Source organism: Dicentrarchus labrax, unplaced genomic scaffold, assembly GCF_905237075.1.
Source record: "Dicentrarchus labrax unplaced genomic scaffold, dlabrax2021, whole genome shotgun sequence".
NCBI classification, from domain to species: Eukaryota; Metazoa; Chordata; class Actinopteri; family Moronidae; genus Dicentrarchus; species Dicentrarchus labrax.
This window is the reverse complement of record NW_026136706.1, coordinates 23,666,411-23,680,133: the sequence shown is the minus strand read 5'-3', so window position 1 is coordinate 23,680,133 and position 13,723 is coordinate 23,666,411. Positions and strand designations below refer to the sequence as shown.

The window sequence follows — 13,723 nt, the reverse complement described above, 5'->3', positions numbered from 1 at the left end:
TAGCCTGACTCTCCGGGCGTGACGGAGACATTCCCTTTCAGACACACTTCAAAGGAAATGTCAGATGATATTCACGAGGACACATATTGATTCCCTGTCTTTCATTTGAGGGGAGAATCACTACAGTAGATTAGACTTCCCATTTCTGCCTGACCTAGAAGTCACTCAGCCAGGCTCAGTTCAGGCATGAGGAGAATCTTGGGAGTGTTTGGCTGCAGTCTGACAGCGAGGTGGGTGACCCACTTTGGGGTTTTTGGGCTGAATAAAACGTGTGTTTTTAACTTATCACAGAGAGATGTGTTGCTTTTGCCATGGATACCGAGAGAAAAACCACTGCAAGATACACTTTTTATTGTTGCAACCCGTTGTCTTCCAGTGATAGAATGGAACAATGAGGAGGTAGAAACAAAACAGTTCAGTGCAGCGGCAGCCGTGGTCAACCAGTGGCGTTTCCAACCACATCTCTGACACACCCTCAATTTAGTCTCGCTTTTTTGCTTTGGATTCCTCCAGACAGGCTGCTCTTGACAACAGCAGGAAACAAAAGCAGCCATTTAACCCCTAAAACTAGGGGAAAATGAAGTACCATTTAAAGTTCAAGAACAAATAGGACTTGGCTGCCCTGATGAAAGAAGAGTTCAAGCCTTTCTCCACATTGAAGCCAACAGTCTGCCCCAGCTATTGTTAAATGCGGCTTGTGACATGATCAAAGGGGATTGCCGGAGCTCTATCAATGTTCTTATCATCCTATGCATGCTGCTTTTCTGGGGACAGATAAGATGGAAAAATTGTTGCATACCTTTGTGCCATTGTCCTCTGCACAGAGGAGACAATAGCTGACAGTAGGCTGCTGTGCAAAATAATCCTGTCACTTTGACAGTGGACACTTTTTACAGCCACACAGATGCAACCTCATGTCTCTCAAAAAGTTTTTTTTTTGTTTAAAGGGACTTATTTATTTTTTCTATTAACTGTATAATGTTGAAGTCCTAACTGTGAAACCAATGGACATGGAGATGTAACCCCAAAAGCTAAAACTGTTTGCATGGTCAACAAATCAGTCAACTTCAGCTTTGATGGATGGGTGTTCTCCTCTTGCTTTCAGACTTTTAAAAGTAAACACTCCCACCCACTCATAAGAAGTTATCCTACAGTGAGGTATACTGTAGCTGCCACCCCTTCCCGTTCCCTCAGATCTGTCTCCTCTGTCCACCTCTCTGTCCCTCCCGCCAGCCTCGTCACCATGGGGAGCAGGGCATTCAGCCGCTCTGCCCCTCGACTCTGGAACTCACTTCCACCGGACATCAGGAACCTAGACTCTCTCCCCCTCTTCAAATCAAGACTTAAAACCTTACCTATTCAGAACTGCATACCCCACTTAACTCTGTACATTGTCTTTTTCCTGCCTGGTTCTTATTTCTTATTGTTTTTTATTTTTATGTATTGTACGGTGTTCCCCGAGTGCCCAGAGAGGCGCCTTTAAATAAAATGTATTATTATTATTATTATAAGGCAAAAGTGCCATGCCTCATGCCAATGTAGAAAAAAAAATACTGTGGACATTCCTCCTCATCAGTCATGTTATTCTTGGCCCTGGGAGTACATTCTTACACCTGGCCTGGACCTTCTGCAAACCGCTTTCCTGTCGTACAAGAACAGTCACCTTCTATATGGCACTGACTGCCAGACGAGGAAAACATAGGATGGGCCCTTCAAATAAAACACACACTTCTAGGTACACACAAGCTGAAGAGTTAATCCAAAGCACGCTTTCAGGTACATGAGCTGTGTCAAGCTGTGCAGATAAGGTCAGGATACAGCAGAATTTCTATTCTTCAGGTCTCTCTTCAAAATAAAAGAGGCAAACAATTGAAGTGACTGGAGTGTACAGATCATTCAACATCCAATACACCAAGTCTTAGATGAAACAGAGTGAAGCTAAATGTGTAAATAGATTACCATAAATTTCACAGGTAAAGATTGTGTACATGTCAGGTATATAGAGTCAACAGGCAGAAATAAAAAAATCAACTGGAGTAGCCATGTAAGAACACATAATAACATGTAAATGTCCAAGCAAGCCCCTTTCTGTTGCAATATAAAAAAAAAGATATAGAATATAACAAACAATACACTGTGCATACACATTATACATCATATAACAGTCACAAGCAGAAAAAAACTGATTCTCTTGTAATTGTTCTATCATTTTCATTGATTAACATCTCTGGAAAACAAATGTAAAGGAATAACCCGTTTTACAAACACGGTTTTATTTTGAACAGCCCGGGCGGAAGTCTTGTATTGCGCCTCCGCTAACTTTACAGCATGAGAGTGAGTTGAGGCGGAGCGGAGCCGCAGCGCTCAGATCAAACTGCGCTCAGACACACACACACACACACCCACCCACACATACACAGAGAGAGAGAGAGAGAAAGAGAGAGAGGAGCACAGCGCACAGACAGGTTTCACCTCCTCTTCCTCCGGATCAACTCCTCTCCATCATGGATTCTCCTCGGGCTCGTACCCTGCTCTCCGCCGGATAAACTTTGGACTTACACTCGTATCATCATGGGGATATACTGCGTGTGCGCTCGGCCCCGTGGATCTATACTGCCTTGATGGAAACCATGTCACCGCAGCAGGGGACCATGGGACAGAACAGGTCCGACTCTCTGACGGGAGAGAGCAAGGCGCTTCCCGACAACAAAAAGGTACCAGTGGCGCCTCTCTGTACGACCTTTGGTGCTGATGGAGTGTTAACTTTGGACGCTCACTAGGGATCAATTCATATTTCAGTTGCACTTTTAGTAGCTGTGAAACTGCTACTTTACGCTACCACAGTCCAATAATATTCCTGTATGGTGTGTCTGTTCAAAAGATTGAGTTTATGTATTATAATGAATATGTTTCTATATGTAATCTCGTGTTTTTTGTTTGTTTGTTTGTTTGTTTTGCTTTGATTGGATTATTTTCTATCATTTGTGATGTTGGGTAATTGAGTTCTATTTCTTAATAATCTCCCAAATCCGCAGTTGTTTGTCGTGCTTCAACTCGAGGTCAGTTTTGGACTGGATAATGATGAAGTTGATGGTGGTGTGAGCTCCGGTGCCACCCTGCAATGGTTTCATTTTAAATAACAGTTATTTAAACATATACTTTATCATTATTATTATTTTTACATATCAGACTTTTATTCTGTAGGATTCCGTTTGATTTCTCTGATTAATTTTGATTCAGGGCGCACAAACGTTGTGCAAGTGGAGAAGTGCAGTTTTCAAGGATTTCACGAAAAGAAAAGTAGACCTAGTCTGCGTTTTGTTATTTTCTAAAATAATGTTATCAAGTCCTCACTTAACTAAAGAACATTGTAGCCAAAGAAAACGCCGAAATCTCTATCTCACTACTAGATTTTACTGGTCTCCAGTTGTTTTTTGTATAAAACAGTATCTGTCTGAGCTGAGAAGTCGAAAAGGAACCAAACAACAGAAGAGAATAATGAGCTGATAGTGACAATTTGTTAATCAGACATGGACAGGAGTCACCACGCAAACACAGAGGAGTGATTCCTCCACTGTGGATCTATCACTGCTGGCCTCTAACTCCTCATTACTTGGAGCACTAAAAACATATAAAACCTATTGTTGTATTATTTTATTCATAATCTCCGACTTTCCTTAAATGCAACCCGTATTGTTACAGTTCTATAATATAGTTTTCTCACCCCAGTTTTGGTCCTTAACGCTCATAGATAGAGGAGGTGATTCTCCAACAGCTGCTCAGTGAAGTTGTAGTAAACAGCGCCCCCATCCAGCGCGCGTTTAAAAGGTGTAACTGCACCTTCCAGCTGGCAGGCTGTGAGCGGTGAGTGTGAGCTCAGATCTGCCTAAATGCTGCAGTTTACTGGCAAAGGTTTGAAATGAAAATTTGGCCCTCCTACATTACCAACAAAGACAACATCAGTGATAGCCCCAGATAAACCTTTTCTGATAATACCCTAAAGTCTGCCTTTTTGTGCCATGTTGAAATACTCTTTATTTCCTTATCTGTAAAAAGAAGGCTGAGTAGAGTTTATGGACCTGGTAATGGAGTTCTAATGACAAAATAATCCAACTAACCCATATCTCAGTTACAGATTAACATCAAAATCAATGCACAACAAGTCCAGTAGTTACATGTGCTGTTATGGTGTTATACCCAATACATCAACTTTTGGCAACAGAATACAGTTACTTGTGTTTTCGTAATGTTTTTGCATGTCACCACTTCCCAGCTTGTTGTTAGTGAATCTTTGCCTCATGAATGTACAAATGTTGTTGCAGCCTGTAGCCCTTTTTTTATGAGCAGTTGCTGCACTTTGGCCTGGTTTTGGAAGTTTTGCGCTGCAGTGTTCAGCTTTAGTAAGTTGTGAGAAATGAGCTGTCAGACAGTGCAGAGAAACTGGAGCTTTGCTTTATCATCCCTGACTTGGAAAGTGTATAAATGTAGAGTTTCCGCATGCCTCCCTGCACTAAAGAGTTGTTGTTTGTTTTGCAATGTTTGGTTCAGAATGCCGGGTGTTCACCTTGTGCTGTGCGCAATGTGCATGACAGGTTAACATGCATGCACACTGTAGTTTATTGTGTTCATACTGCAGAGCTAGATGATCTGATAACACTGTTTTTTTAGTACCTACAGTCCATGCTTCCCGTTTGCTCTTCTGCAGACAGTCAGTATAATTTGAGACATCAGGGTGCGGAGTGTTTTCATGTCAGTGCTTCACGCGCCCTGTCAATCAGCTCACTCCTGAGGAACAGGCATGTCACCGTAGAATTGTTACTGTCACTTTTGGGCCCGGTTTTACAGCAGATGTGTACTAATGTGCCTGAAAAACAAAGTGCATTACTTATGGAACTTGAATGGAAAATTGCTGACTTTGCAGACTCAACTGGGTCAGTTTCTTGCATGACACTAATGAAAACCTTACCCTGAGCTCAACCGTAATACTCCCCGCAAACCATAAAACCTAGTTAAACTGAGCCAAAACGTAATGAAAGATGTCAAGGCAATTCTATACTTATGTGACAAATCAGAATAAAAAATCATAGCATTGTTGCAACATAGCAAATGTGTTGTTTTTTTTTACTTTGGGCCTTTCTTTCAATCAGGAGAGCAGCTCATTTCAGGTCATGCATTTTAAAAACAGCAAGTTTGGAAAAAATGTAAAGTAGATGCATCTTTCTTTTCTCCAAGCACTAGTCTAGTGTCGCATGATGCACATCCTGTTAAATTTTACATGTTGCTGTTGTAACTTTCGCCTTTATGACCAACATGAGTCAAAGTCTTCCTTCGGCAGCTCCAGAGGAGAAGAAGGTTACTCACAAGTCGCTGCAAAATGAGTTCAGGAAGCAAAGTCTTATTTAATTTCTGTTGCTACTTTGGACTTTTTTTTCAAACCTCTTCCAGATTGAATGACTGTAGTGTATGTTTGGGGGGCTGCAGCACGTTTAGGGCTCACATGGTCTTGGTATGTTGCAAATAAATTAGATTTAATTGAAATAGCTGCGGTGGCCACAGGGATGCCTGACATACTTCTGTGAGGGGGCTTACTATTTATCATGTTACAGTGAGAATATATGAGGGATCATAAACGTGGTGCAACTGCTAGACAACATATTTCTTCACTTCAGTCTCCCTTTGTCACTTATTGTTCAGTTAGGCGCCATCTTTCACTATATAGCTCACTTCCTCTTTCCCTCTTTTTCCTTTTTTACTGCTGTCACTTCTCCTTTCTATCTCTTGCTTTCTCTCTCTCTCTCTCTCTCTCTCTCTCTCTCTCTCTCTCTCACACACACACACACACACACACACACACACACACACACACACACACACACACACACACACACACACACACACACACTGGAGTTTTGTCTATACTATTTCCCTGTCTGCCTGTATTTCCTGCAGTGCGACTGTGAGCTTTGCAACCATTTTGTCTCTCCCTCCATGACAACATGACATGTTGCTCATCATCGAGATGCGAACCAGAAAGAAAGGTGCAAACCACCATCTTCAGTCACCGCTTGCATTAACCCCTCTTCTCTCTCTCTCTGTCTGTGCAGAAGATGAAGACCTTGGCCCAGAGACGCCAGTCAGCTCCCTCACTGGTCATCAGCAAAGCACTTACCAGATCGAGAAGCACATCCAGGTATGAGCAAACACACACACACACACCCACACACACACACACACACACACACACACACACAGACAGAGAGAGCTGCTGTGGTGCTGCTAACATCACTGTTGGCCTGTGGGTTCTCTCAATAGATGGTGTTACAGATGTGGCTGCTACAGAGAGCACCACTGGAAGAGAGCTGCTGTACCAGTTTTACTGGTTTCTCAGCAGTTTGTAGTTGTATCATTTGCTAAAACCTTTAAGTTGACTTTTTCTGCCAGTTTCTTCCTTTTTCTTTATGGACATTGTATACCTCCCACTCTCACACAAGTTGTGACTAATGGCTTTTTTTTTTTTGTCTTTATAGCAGCAATTTACCACTGAACCAATATCCATTTACTAACAATGTGTTTATTTTTCAAAATGCAGACATTATAGGTTGTTAAAAGAAGCCTTTATTGGGAACATTCCAACTTTTGCAATTGCAAACTTTGTAGTGATGACTTCTTATGGATGGTTGATGCATGCATTGATGTTTTTCATGGAATTCTCTCAGCCATTTAGCCCCAGAAACACGGAGCCAGGGCTTTAAGGGGGTGATAACAGAGATTAGAGATAAATTTGGATGAAGAAAGTGAGCGGAAATGGAAGGTTGTGCTTCCTCTGGGCAGGTCTGAGTTGTGCGCTCTCCCTGGACAAATACAGATTACAAAATAAAATTTAAAAAAAGTTTCTAACTGACTTTATACAGCTAAGAGGTTGGCCTCCCCGACTCATTCATGGCTTACAGGGGGTTTAAATGCTTACTTCTCCCAAAGCTATCAGGCTTTTCATCACCCTTGTATCGCACAAATCCCTTCCTCTTCCTTTAACAGGGTCGGAAATAAGCCATTACAAACCCCTTGGGGAGGGTATTTCTTTACTAGAAACTTTGTCTCACATATCTTTGCTTTCTTAGGATTTTAGAGAAAAAATGTGGGAATTTCACAGAACATTAGAAAGTCAACTTGTTACACAGAAACAAACAACTTGCAGTTAAAATGAAAAGGATATGAAAGGAAATGCATCAGGATCTGTTGAATGTATGTTGTGGACTTATGGACTGAAAATGCTCCTCAAAGCACTATTAAGCTTTAAAAAATAAGTTTTTGTGCAATCATAATTTCTCCAGTGAGCCTGGGGATGAAACTTGATGTGTCTGGCATGTTTATGATGTGTGTGCGAGCTAGTGGCAGTTTTTAGTGTTTGCTGAGGGAGATCAGGCCAGGCTGCAGCACACTGAAGTGTCAGACTGGACCATTTAGACCAGTGCTGAGGGAAACACTCCACACTGTTAAATGGGTCAGTGCTCCCGGGGTAGTGTGTGTGTGTGTGTGTGTGTGTGTGTGTGTGTGTGTGTGTGTGTGTGCGTGTGCGTGCGTATGCGTGTGTGCTGAAGAAAGTGAGAAAGACAACCCACATATTCAGTTTGTGGGCAGAGAGAGAGGGCTAAACAGAGCAAACTATTGAGTGAAAGTCGCTTACTCTGACTAGTGTATGTGTGTGTGTGTGTGTGTGTGTGTGTGTGTGTGTGTGTGTGTGTGTGTGTGTGTGTGTGTGTGTGTGTTTGTGTCAGGAGGTATGGAGCCAGGGCGTGACACTCTCAGCTGTCACCCTTAACCTTTGGCCTCTCATCAGGAGGTGCAGGGGCCAGTGGGAGTCACCCAGGGTCAACACCTTCCATGTCAGTGAGTGCGTGAGGTGTTCATTAATGTCCGGATGTGGATATGTGTGAGCAGGGGGTCTCACCGGGGGAGGGATCTGGAATTATAGTGGTCAGGTGACTCACAGTAGGTAAAGGTTAAAGGTCATGTTAGTGATTATTGTTAACTTCTTTGATCAAGTATTTTTAAGATTACTTGAGTTATTGATCTTTCTTTTTTTGTTATGAATTTATACTCATTTGCAAAAGCTTTCAGACCATCTCCATGTTTTGGTAACTGTTATATAAAAACTATAACACCCTAAAGTCCCTTTAATACACTTTTAATGGATACATCACTTCTGCCAAAAATACTTGGCAGCAGCTTATTCATTATTGCATCACCACTGTGCTCTTTATCCAAGTAAATCGCTGGCTCAGGTGTTATTACAAAGGGAGGAAAGTAACTGACGTTATGTATAATAACTGAGTGCAGTAAACAATTTTGAGTACAATCCAAAAACACAACTGCTTTCTGGTTTCCTCGCCCAGTCGGGAGGACTCTTGGTTTCAGTCATTTTTAGTCTGAATCTCTTTAATATGGCCGAAGTGAAAGAACCAGTGTAGCTTTGTGGCTGTCACAATTTCAATGTGGATCCACCAGGTCAACCAGTTGCTCTGCAAGTCAGAGCTATTCTCATGAGAGGAGATCTTTATCGTGATGCTTTTACTCAGATAGATCACAGTAGTTTATTGTGAAACCTCAGTTATGTAGTAGTAGCTTTTTTCTATGGTAGGTTATTCTAGTTTGTGTTACTAAACATTACCTATCAAGGTTGGTGATCAATTTATCATAACAATTACAGTTCTGATGACTAAATATGTAAGTACAGTTAAGTATTATATAAAGAGTAAATGTATGAAAATATATGAAAATGTAACCAAGACTGTTTTTTTAAATGAGCTATTACTTCCTTATAAAAAATATGTTGAAGCTCACTGTCACTCATGTTCCTTGTGCCTTTTGCACAACAGCCATAAAATAATTATTTGTCATTTGATCCACTCTCAAATGTATACTTTCTAGCTCAGTATGTCTCTTTAAGTTCTTATTTGATGGCCTTTTTCATTCTAATGTTGGACTACTTTAGCTGGACACCTGAAAAATGCATATAAACACATAACTGATGGTTTCTCTTTTTCATATATTTCACAGGTTATACCTTTTCCTTTATCTTTCAGACGCCTCCTTCTTTTGCACCCTCTGTCCTGCCTTTCCCATCAGGCCATGAGCCACTGAAAGGCTCTCTGGCCTTCAGTTCAGCCACCTCCACACACATGCACACACAAACACACACACCTCATCCAGAAGTATAACCTCATCCTTCAGCCTCCAGGCTTACAGTACAGGGCATTATGGGTTCAGACTGGAGTCCCCTCCCCCTCAGGCAATGAAATCTATACTGCAGGGAGGAAAGTGGCTGTACCATAAAGTATTAAAACATATGATTGGCTGACCTGCCTGACCTCACACTCTCGCTCGCTTTAAGCCGCAGTGTCACCACAAAGTCACACACACACAAATCCAAAAACCACCCGACACACACATGCATGCAGACAGAGATACAGAGCACAGACATACATTTCATTCACATTTTAATGCATACACACACTACAACAACCTCTCTGTCCATTCTTCTTGCAAGCAGACAGAGTAGACAGACACATGTTTGTATAGACGTCAGGTTATTACTCTGTTTACTTAACCCCAATTCTAATCTCAACCTGAAACCTGAGTCCTCACCTGCATTAAGTTCTTAGCAAAAGACAGAAAATGTTCTGAGTTTGGATGATTTTTGTGGGATTTTACTGGTTGTTTGGGAATAATTGCTCCTCAAAATGTCATATACAAAAACACACACCCACTCACACATATTGCAAAAGACATTTCCTGATTTTAATAATAAGGATGTCATGGCTGGTCACTTCTCTTTCACTGACTGAAAAAAAGGGAAGAGTTTTGGTATTCTGACCTCATTCTCTCCCTCTCTCTCTCTCTCTGTGTGTGTGTGTTTCCTTTGGCTATATAGAGAGCTTTGTGTGTCAGCCAGAGATGACATTATAGTTTGCCTATGGAAATGATCTGGTGCAGCCAGGGTCAGTTCAGGGAGGGGTAGGAAGATGTGAAGCAGACAGTCTGGTAGCCTGTTTGATGTTTCTCGCTTCAGTGTTTCTGCACTTCCACAGGTCTCCTGTCAACCACACAGTGTGGGTGGGACCGTGGCATCTTCTTTTCATTTCTTCTTTTTTGGAGTTTTTGAAGGTGGTGCTGTGGTGGCTTTCTCAGTCACAAATTATGCTTGTAATATGCGTATTGCTCGCCTTTTTTTAGCACGTTGTTGTGGTTTTCCAGCTCACAAACTCCAGTCATTTCCAATAAAAGCAAGCACCTTTTCAGTAAACATGAATAAGAGTGCTTTTTAAAAAGGTTTTAGCACAATAAATTGTCCTGTCAAAAACTCAACCAACTTCAAATCATCAGCAATAAAATCTGGTTAACTTTGTTATCCATGTATGAAGAGTGGGTCACAGTTGATTCATTGTTTCTTTTCCAAGAAAACATAAATACAAAAATGTTTGGTTAGTTATAAGTGTTATTCAGAACTGTAATGTCTTTATTGTCGCGTTTACTGCAGTTTTGTTGCAGTCATGAACAAAAACTGCCATGGTGGGTGTAGGAGACGGTACAGACTGGTGTGTGTTTGTGCAAGCTGACATCCTCTTCGATCTGTATGTTAGCAGACACTGACACACACAGCATCAATCGCTGCCTGTCTGGACAGCCATTATGTGGGAAAAAGAGGTCAAACTACTGCTGATGCCACCCTCTGGAACACACACACACTCTGACTTTCTTTTTCACAAATTCCTCTGGATGCACTCTTTTACACACACACACACACACACACACACACACACACACACACACACACACACACACACACACACACTGACTTTCCTCTTCTACTGTGGTTTTTCATCCCGGTCAAAGTTCACATTTTGTGTGAGGAACAAAGGAACGAGCTGGAGGTTTCTTCTCTCGCCAGCAGCCTTCTGCTCACTCATTCCTTCTTGATTCGTCTTGGATTGATGCCATAAAAGCTTAAAATGGAGTCAGATATGCTAGCAGAGGCAAATGAGCTGCAGACAAACTAGTAATAAAGATGATACACATAAACACACACACAGAGTCCTCCTCAGGGTTATTAATAAAGCAGATGAGCAGATGGGCAGAGTTATATAAGTGTGTGTCACATCTGCCCTGAGGGAGTCGGTCTGCTGGCTCTGGGTAGACCAATTGACAGCTGAGGTGATGTAACGTTAAGCTATTGGGTGCATTAAGGTCTGGATGTTTAGAAAAAGCAGAAACTGAGGGACAGTGAAAGTGAAAAGTTGAATGATTGATGGCAGGAGAGATAAAAGCGGGCTAAGAGGGGAAAAAGTGGGATGATGGACAGCAACAAAAAAAAAGTAAAGAAGAAAGAGAATGTTGCAGCTGTTTGTCCAGCTGTTGTCCTCGGGGAGTGTGTACATGTCTGTCATGGATGTGTGCATGACTAAGACTTTACTCTCTTTCCCAGCCCAGCCTGCACAAACTCTGTGAATCAGGTGTGTTTGCTGCACAAAACAGGAGTACTGCCAACAAATCTAGTTTCTATTATATATTAAAATAATATGACTTCAATCGTGTCTCAGTCGGTGATAATCTGACACTTTCATTTCTGAAACCAAACCTACTATGACCTTGATTATACATCCATAGTTGTATTTTCTAACTGTCTTAGCCAGTAGTTTTTGGTATTATATTGTAATTATTTTTGTCCATATTGTAATTAAACTCCTTATTAAGCTGACTAAGGTTAGAGAAATTTGTGATTTTAGGCTTTATTAATCAAATAGACTTGTCAAAGCCCTACTTTGTGATATATGCTTATAAGATGTATCAACCTTGATACACAAATAATGCCTGGTGCTGCTTGATTATTCATGCTGGGACATTAGTATGCTGTGTTGTGTGGTTCATTGTACACAAGCCCCCTTATTGTGTTCCAAAAAGTCAACAGTTCTCCCCACAGTGCCGTGCCTCAACAAAGGTGGCCATGTATGCGCGGACAGGCTGAGCACTCAATTTATCAACATCACATGATGTACAATGGAGCCATTAGCTGCTCATCCATCAGATTCAAAGGGCAACTGGCTCAACTGTCAATCCTACATTCAGGAAGGAGGGATGTGTGGTGAATACGGAAGATGTTGTCTTTTTTGGGGGGCAGTGAGATGTGAAAGGGGCTTTACAGGAAGTTTTGTCCATTTGTATCAGTGTGTGTGTGTGTGTGTGTGTGTGTGTGTGGGCTCTTCTGACAGGAGCATTTCCCGGATTTGCGTGGACAAGAAGAACAGAGAAAGATATAGTCATTGGGAATTTTTTGGGACTTTTGCTCTGTAATGGTGAAACTGAAAATCCTCCCACCGTCCCTCTTTAGTGGTCTTTTACTCCAGTGCTGTCCTCCTGCGGTGGCATGTGACATGACATCAAGAGAGCAGTTACTGCCGTGTTGAGAGATATTGAGAGTAGAGCTTTGATGCTTACATGTCACAGACAGAGAAGACTTCTTTGGAGAAATTTGGACAAAGGGAAGGAGACAAATCTAGAGTCTTGTAGCAGAGTTGACAACAAAACTGAAGATGTTGTTGCTGTTGTCTCCTTCACAAAAAAATAGAGGAATGCTTAATTTACAGCAGTGGAAGGATGCATGAGTTATGTACAGTAAACCACATTGAAAACATTTTTTTTTCTCAAGGAAAAATAGCTGATTGTTTTGCAACTGTTGATTCTGTAATTATTATAGCAACATGGTGCTTTTTTTAACCCATTTTTTACTATTAGACAGTTTCAACAAGTTTTCAACTCCAGGATCTTGAAGGGCGACGTGTCCCACCGAGCATCAGCACTTAATTAGCTACATTCATTGCTTTTAATTGAATTCACTCAGCCCCCCTTTGGATTTATTTTTGGATGACACACAAAGACGGACAAAAAGGGAAGCACTCCAGCGTAGTCGTCTGTTCTTCGTTAATTACTTACGTAACCAATCACTTACGCAATGTAACTGGACGGGTTTCGGAGAGAATTTCAGCTTCTCTGTCTTCCCAGCAAAACTTGGACTGCTACTGGGTGCTTTGTTGAAGGGGTTACCAACAGATTTGGGTGTGTTTGTGTGTGTGGTCATGTGTAAGAGACGGAATGAAAGAATGTTAAGAAGTGGGTGTGTACTGTACGTGCGTGAGATAGCATACAGTGTGTCTTCTCACATTTGTGTACATGAAAGAGACAGAAAGGAGACAAAAAATGTGTATATGTGTGTGTAAGTGGAGATTTAGTTATTTTATCTGGTGGTGAAGGGTAAACAGGAAAGGATGGAGTCCTCAAATGATTTCCTCTTCCTCCAAAAATTCCCCTCTGTTTTCATCTGTCCATCAGTGGCGCAGATTGACAGCAAGAAAACAGATTCAAGATAGACAATTAAAACAATATTCTAAGATATTTCTGTCACAACAACACAACAAGAAAGCTAGCGTGGATTTTTGTAGAACCTTTAAAAAACAGAAGCTACAATGTGCTTTACTGAAAGGAGAATAGAGAAAGAGGAAACAAAAGAGACAGACAAGAGAATATATAAATCCAAGACAAACAAGGTTTTTGGAGAACAGTGTCATTTCTAAGGAAAGTTTTGCTATTAGCTCACGTGTAGAAGTTCCATAGATTCTGGCAGGAGTGCCTGTAGCTAACCTTTTTGTGACAGTTTTGAGCTCTTGTGCAA

The 13,723-nt window shown here is 41.4% G+C and overlaps 1 protein-coding gene across 1 annotated transcript in view; it reads left to right on the top strand.

Annotated features, from left to right (window-relative positions):
* Positions 1–2,356: 2,356 nt before the first annotated feature.
* Positions 2,357–13,723, top strand: part of LOC127365847 (rho GTPase-activating protein 20) — a 34,240-nt gene continuing 22,873 nt past the window's right edge. Inside the window, exons 1-2 of the mRNA XM_051404386.1 lie at positions 2,357–2,714; positions 6,105–6,190. Coding sequence (XP_051260346.1) covers positions 2,622–2,714; positions 6,105–6,190 — 179 coding nt within the window. The 5' untranslated portion in view covers positions 2,357–2,621. The remainder of the gene's footprint in view (positions 2,715–6,104; positions 6,191–13,723) is intronic.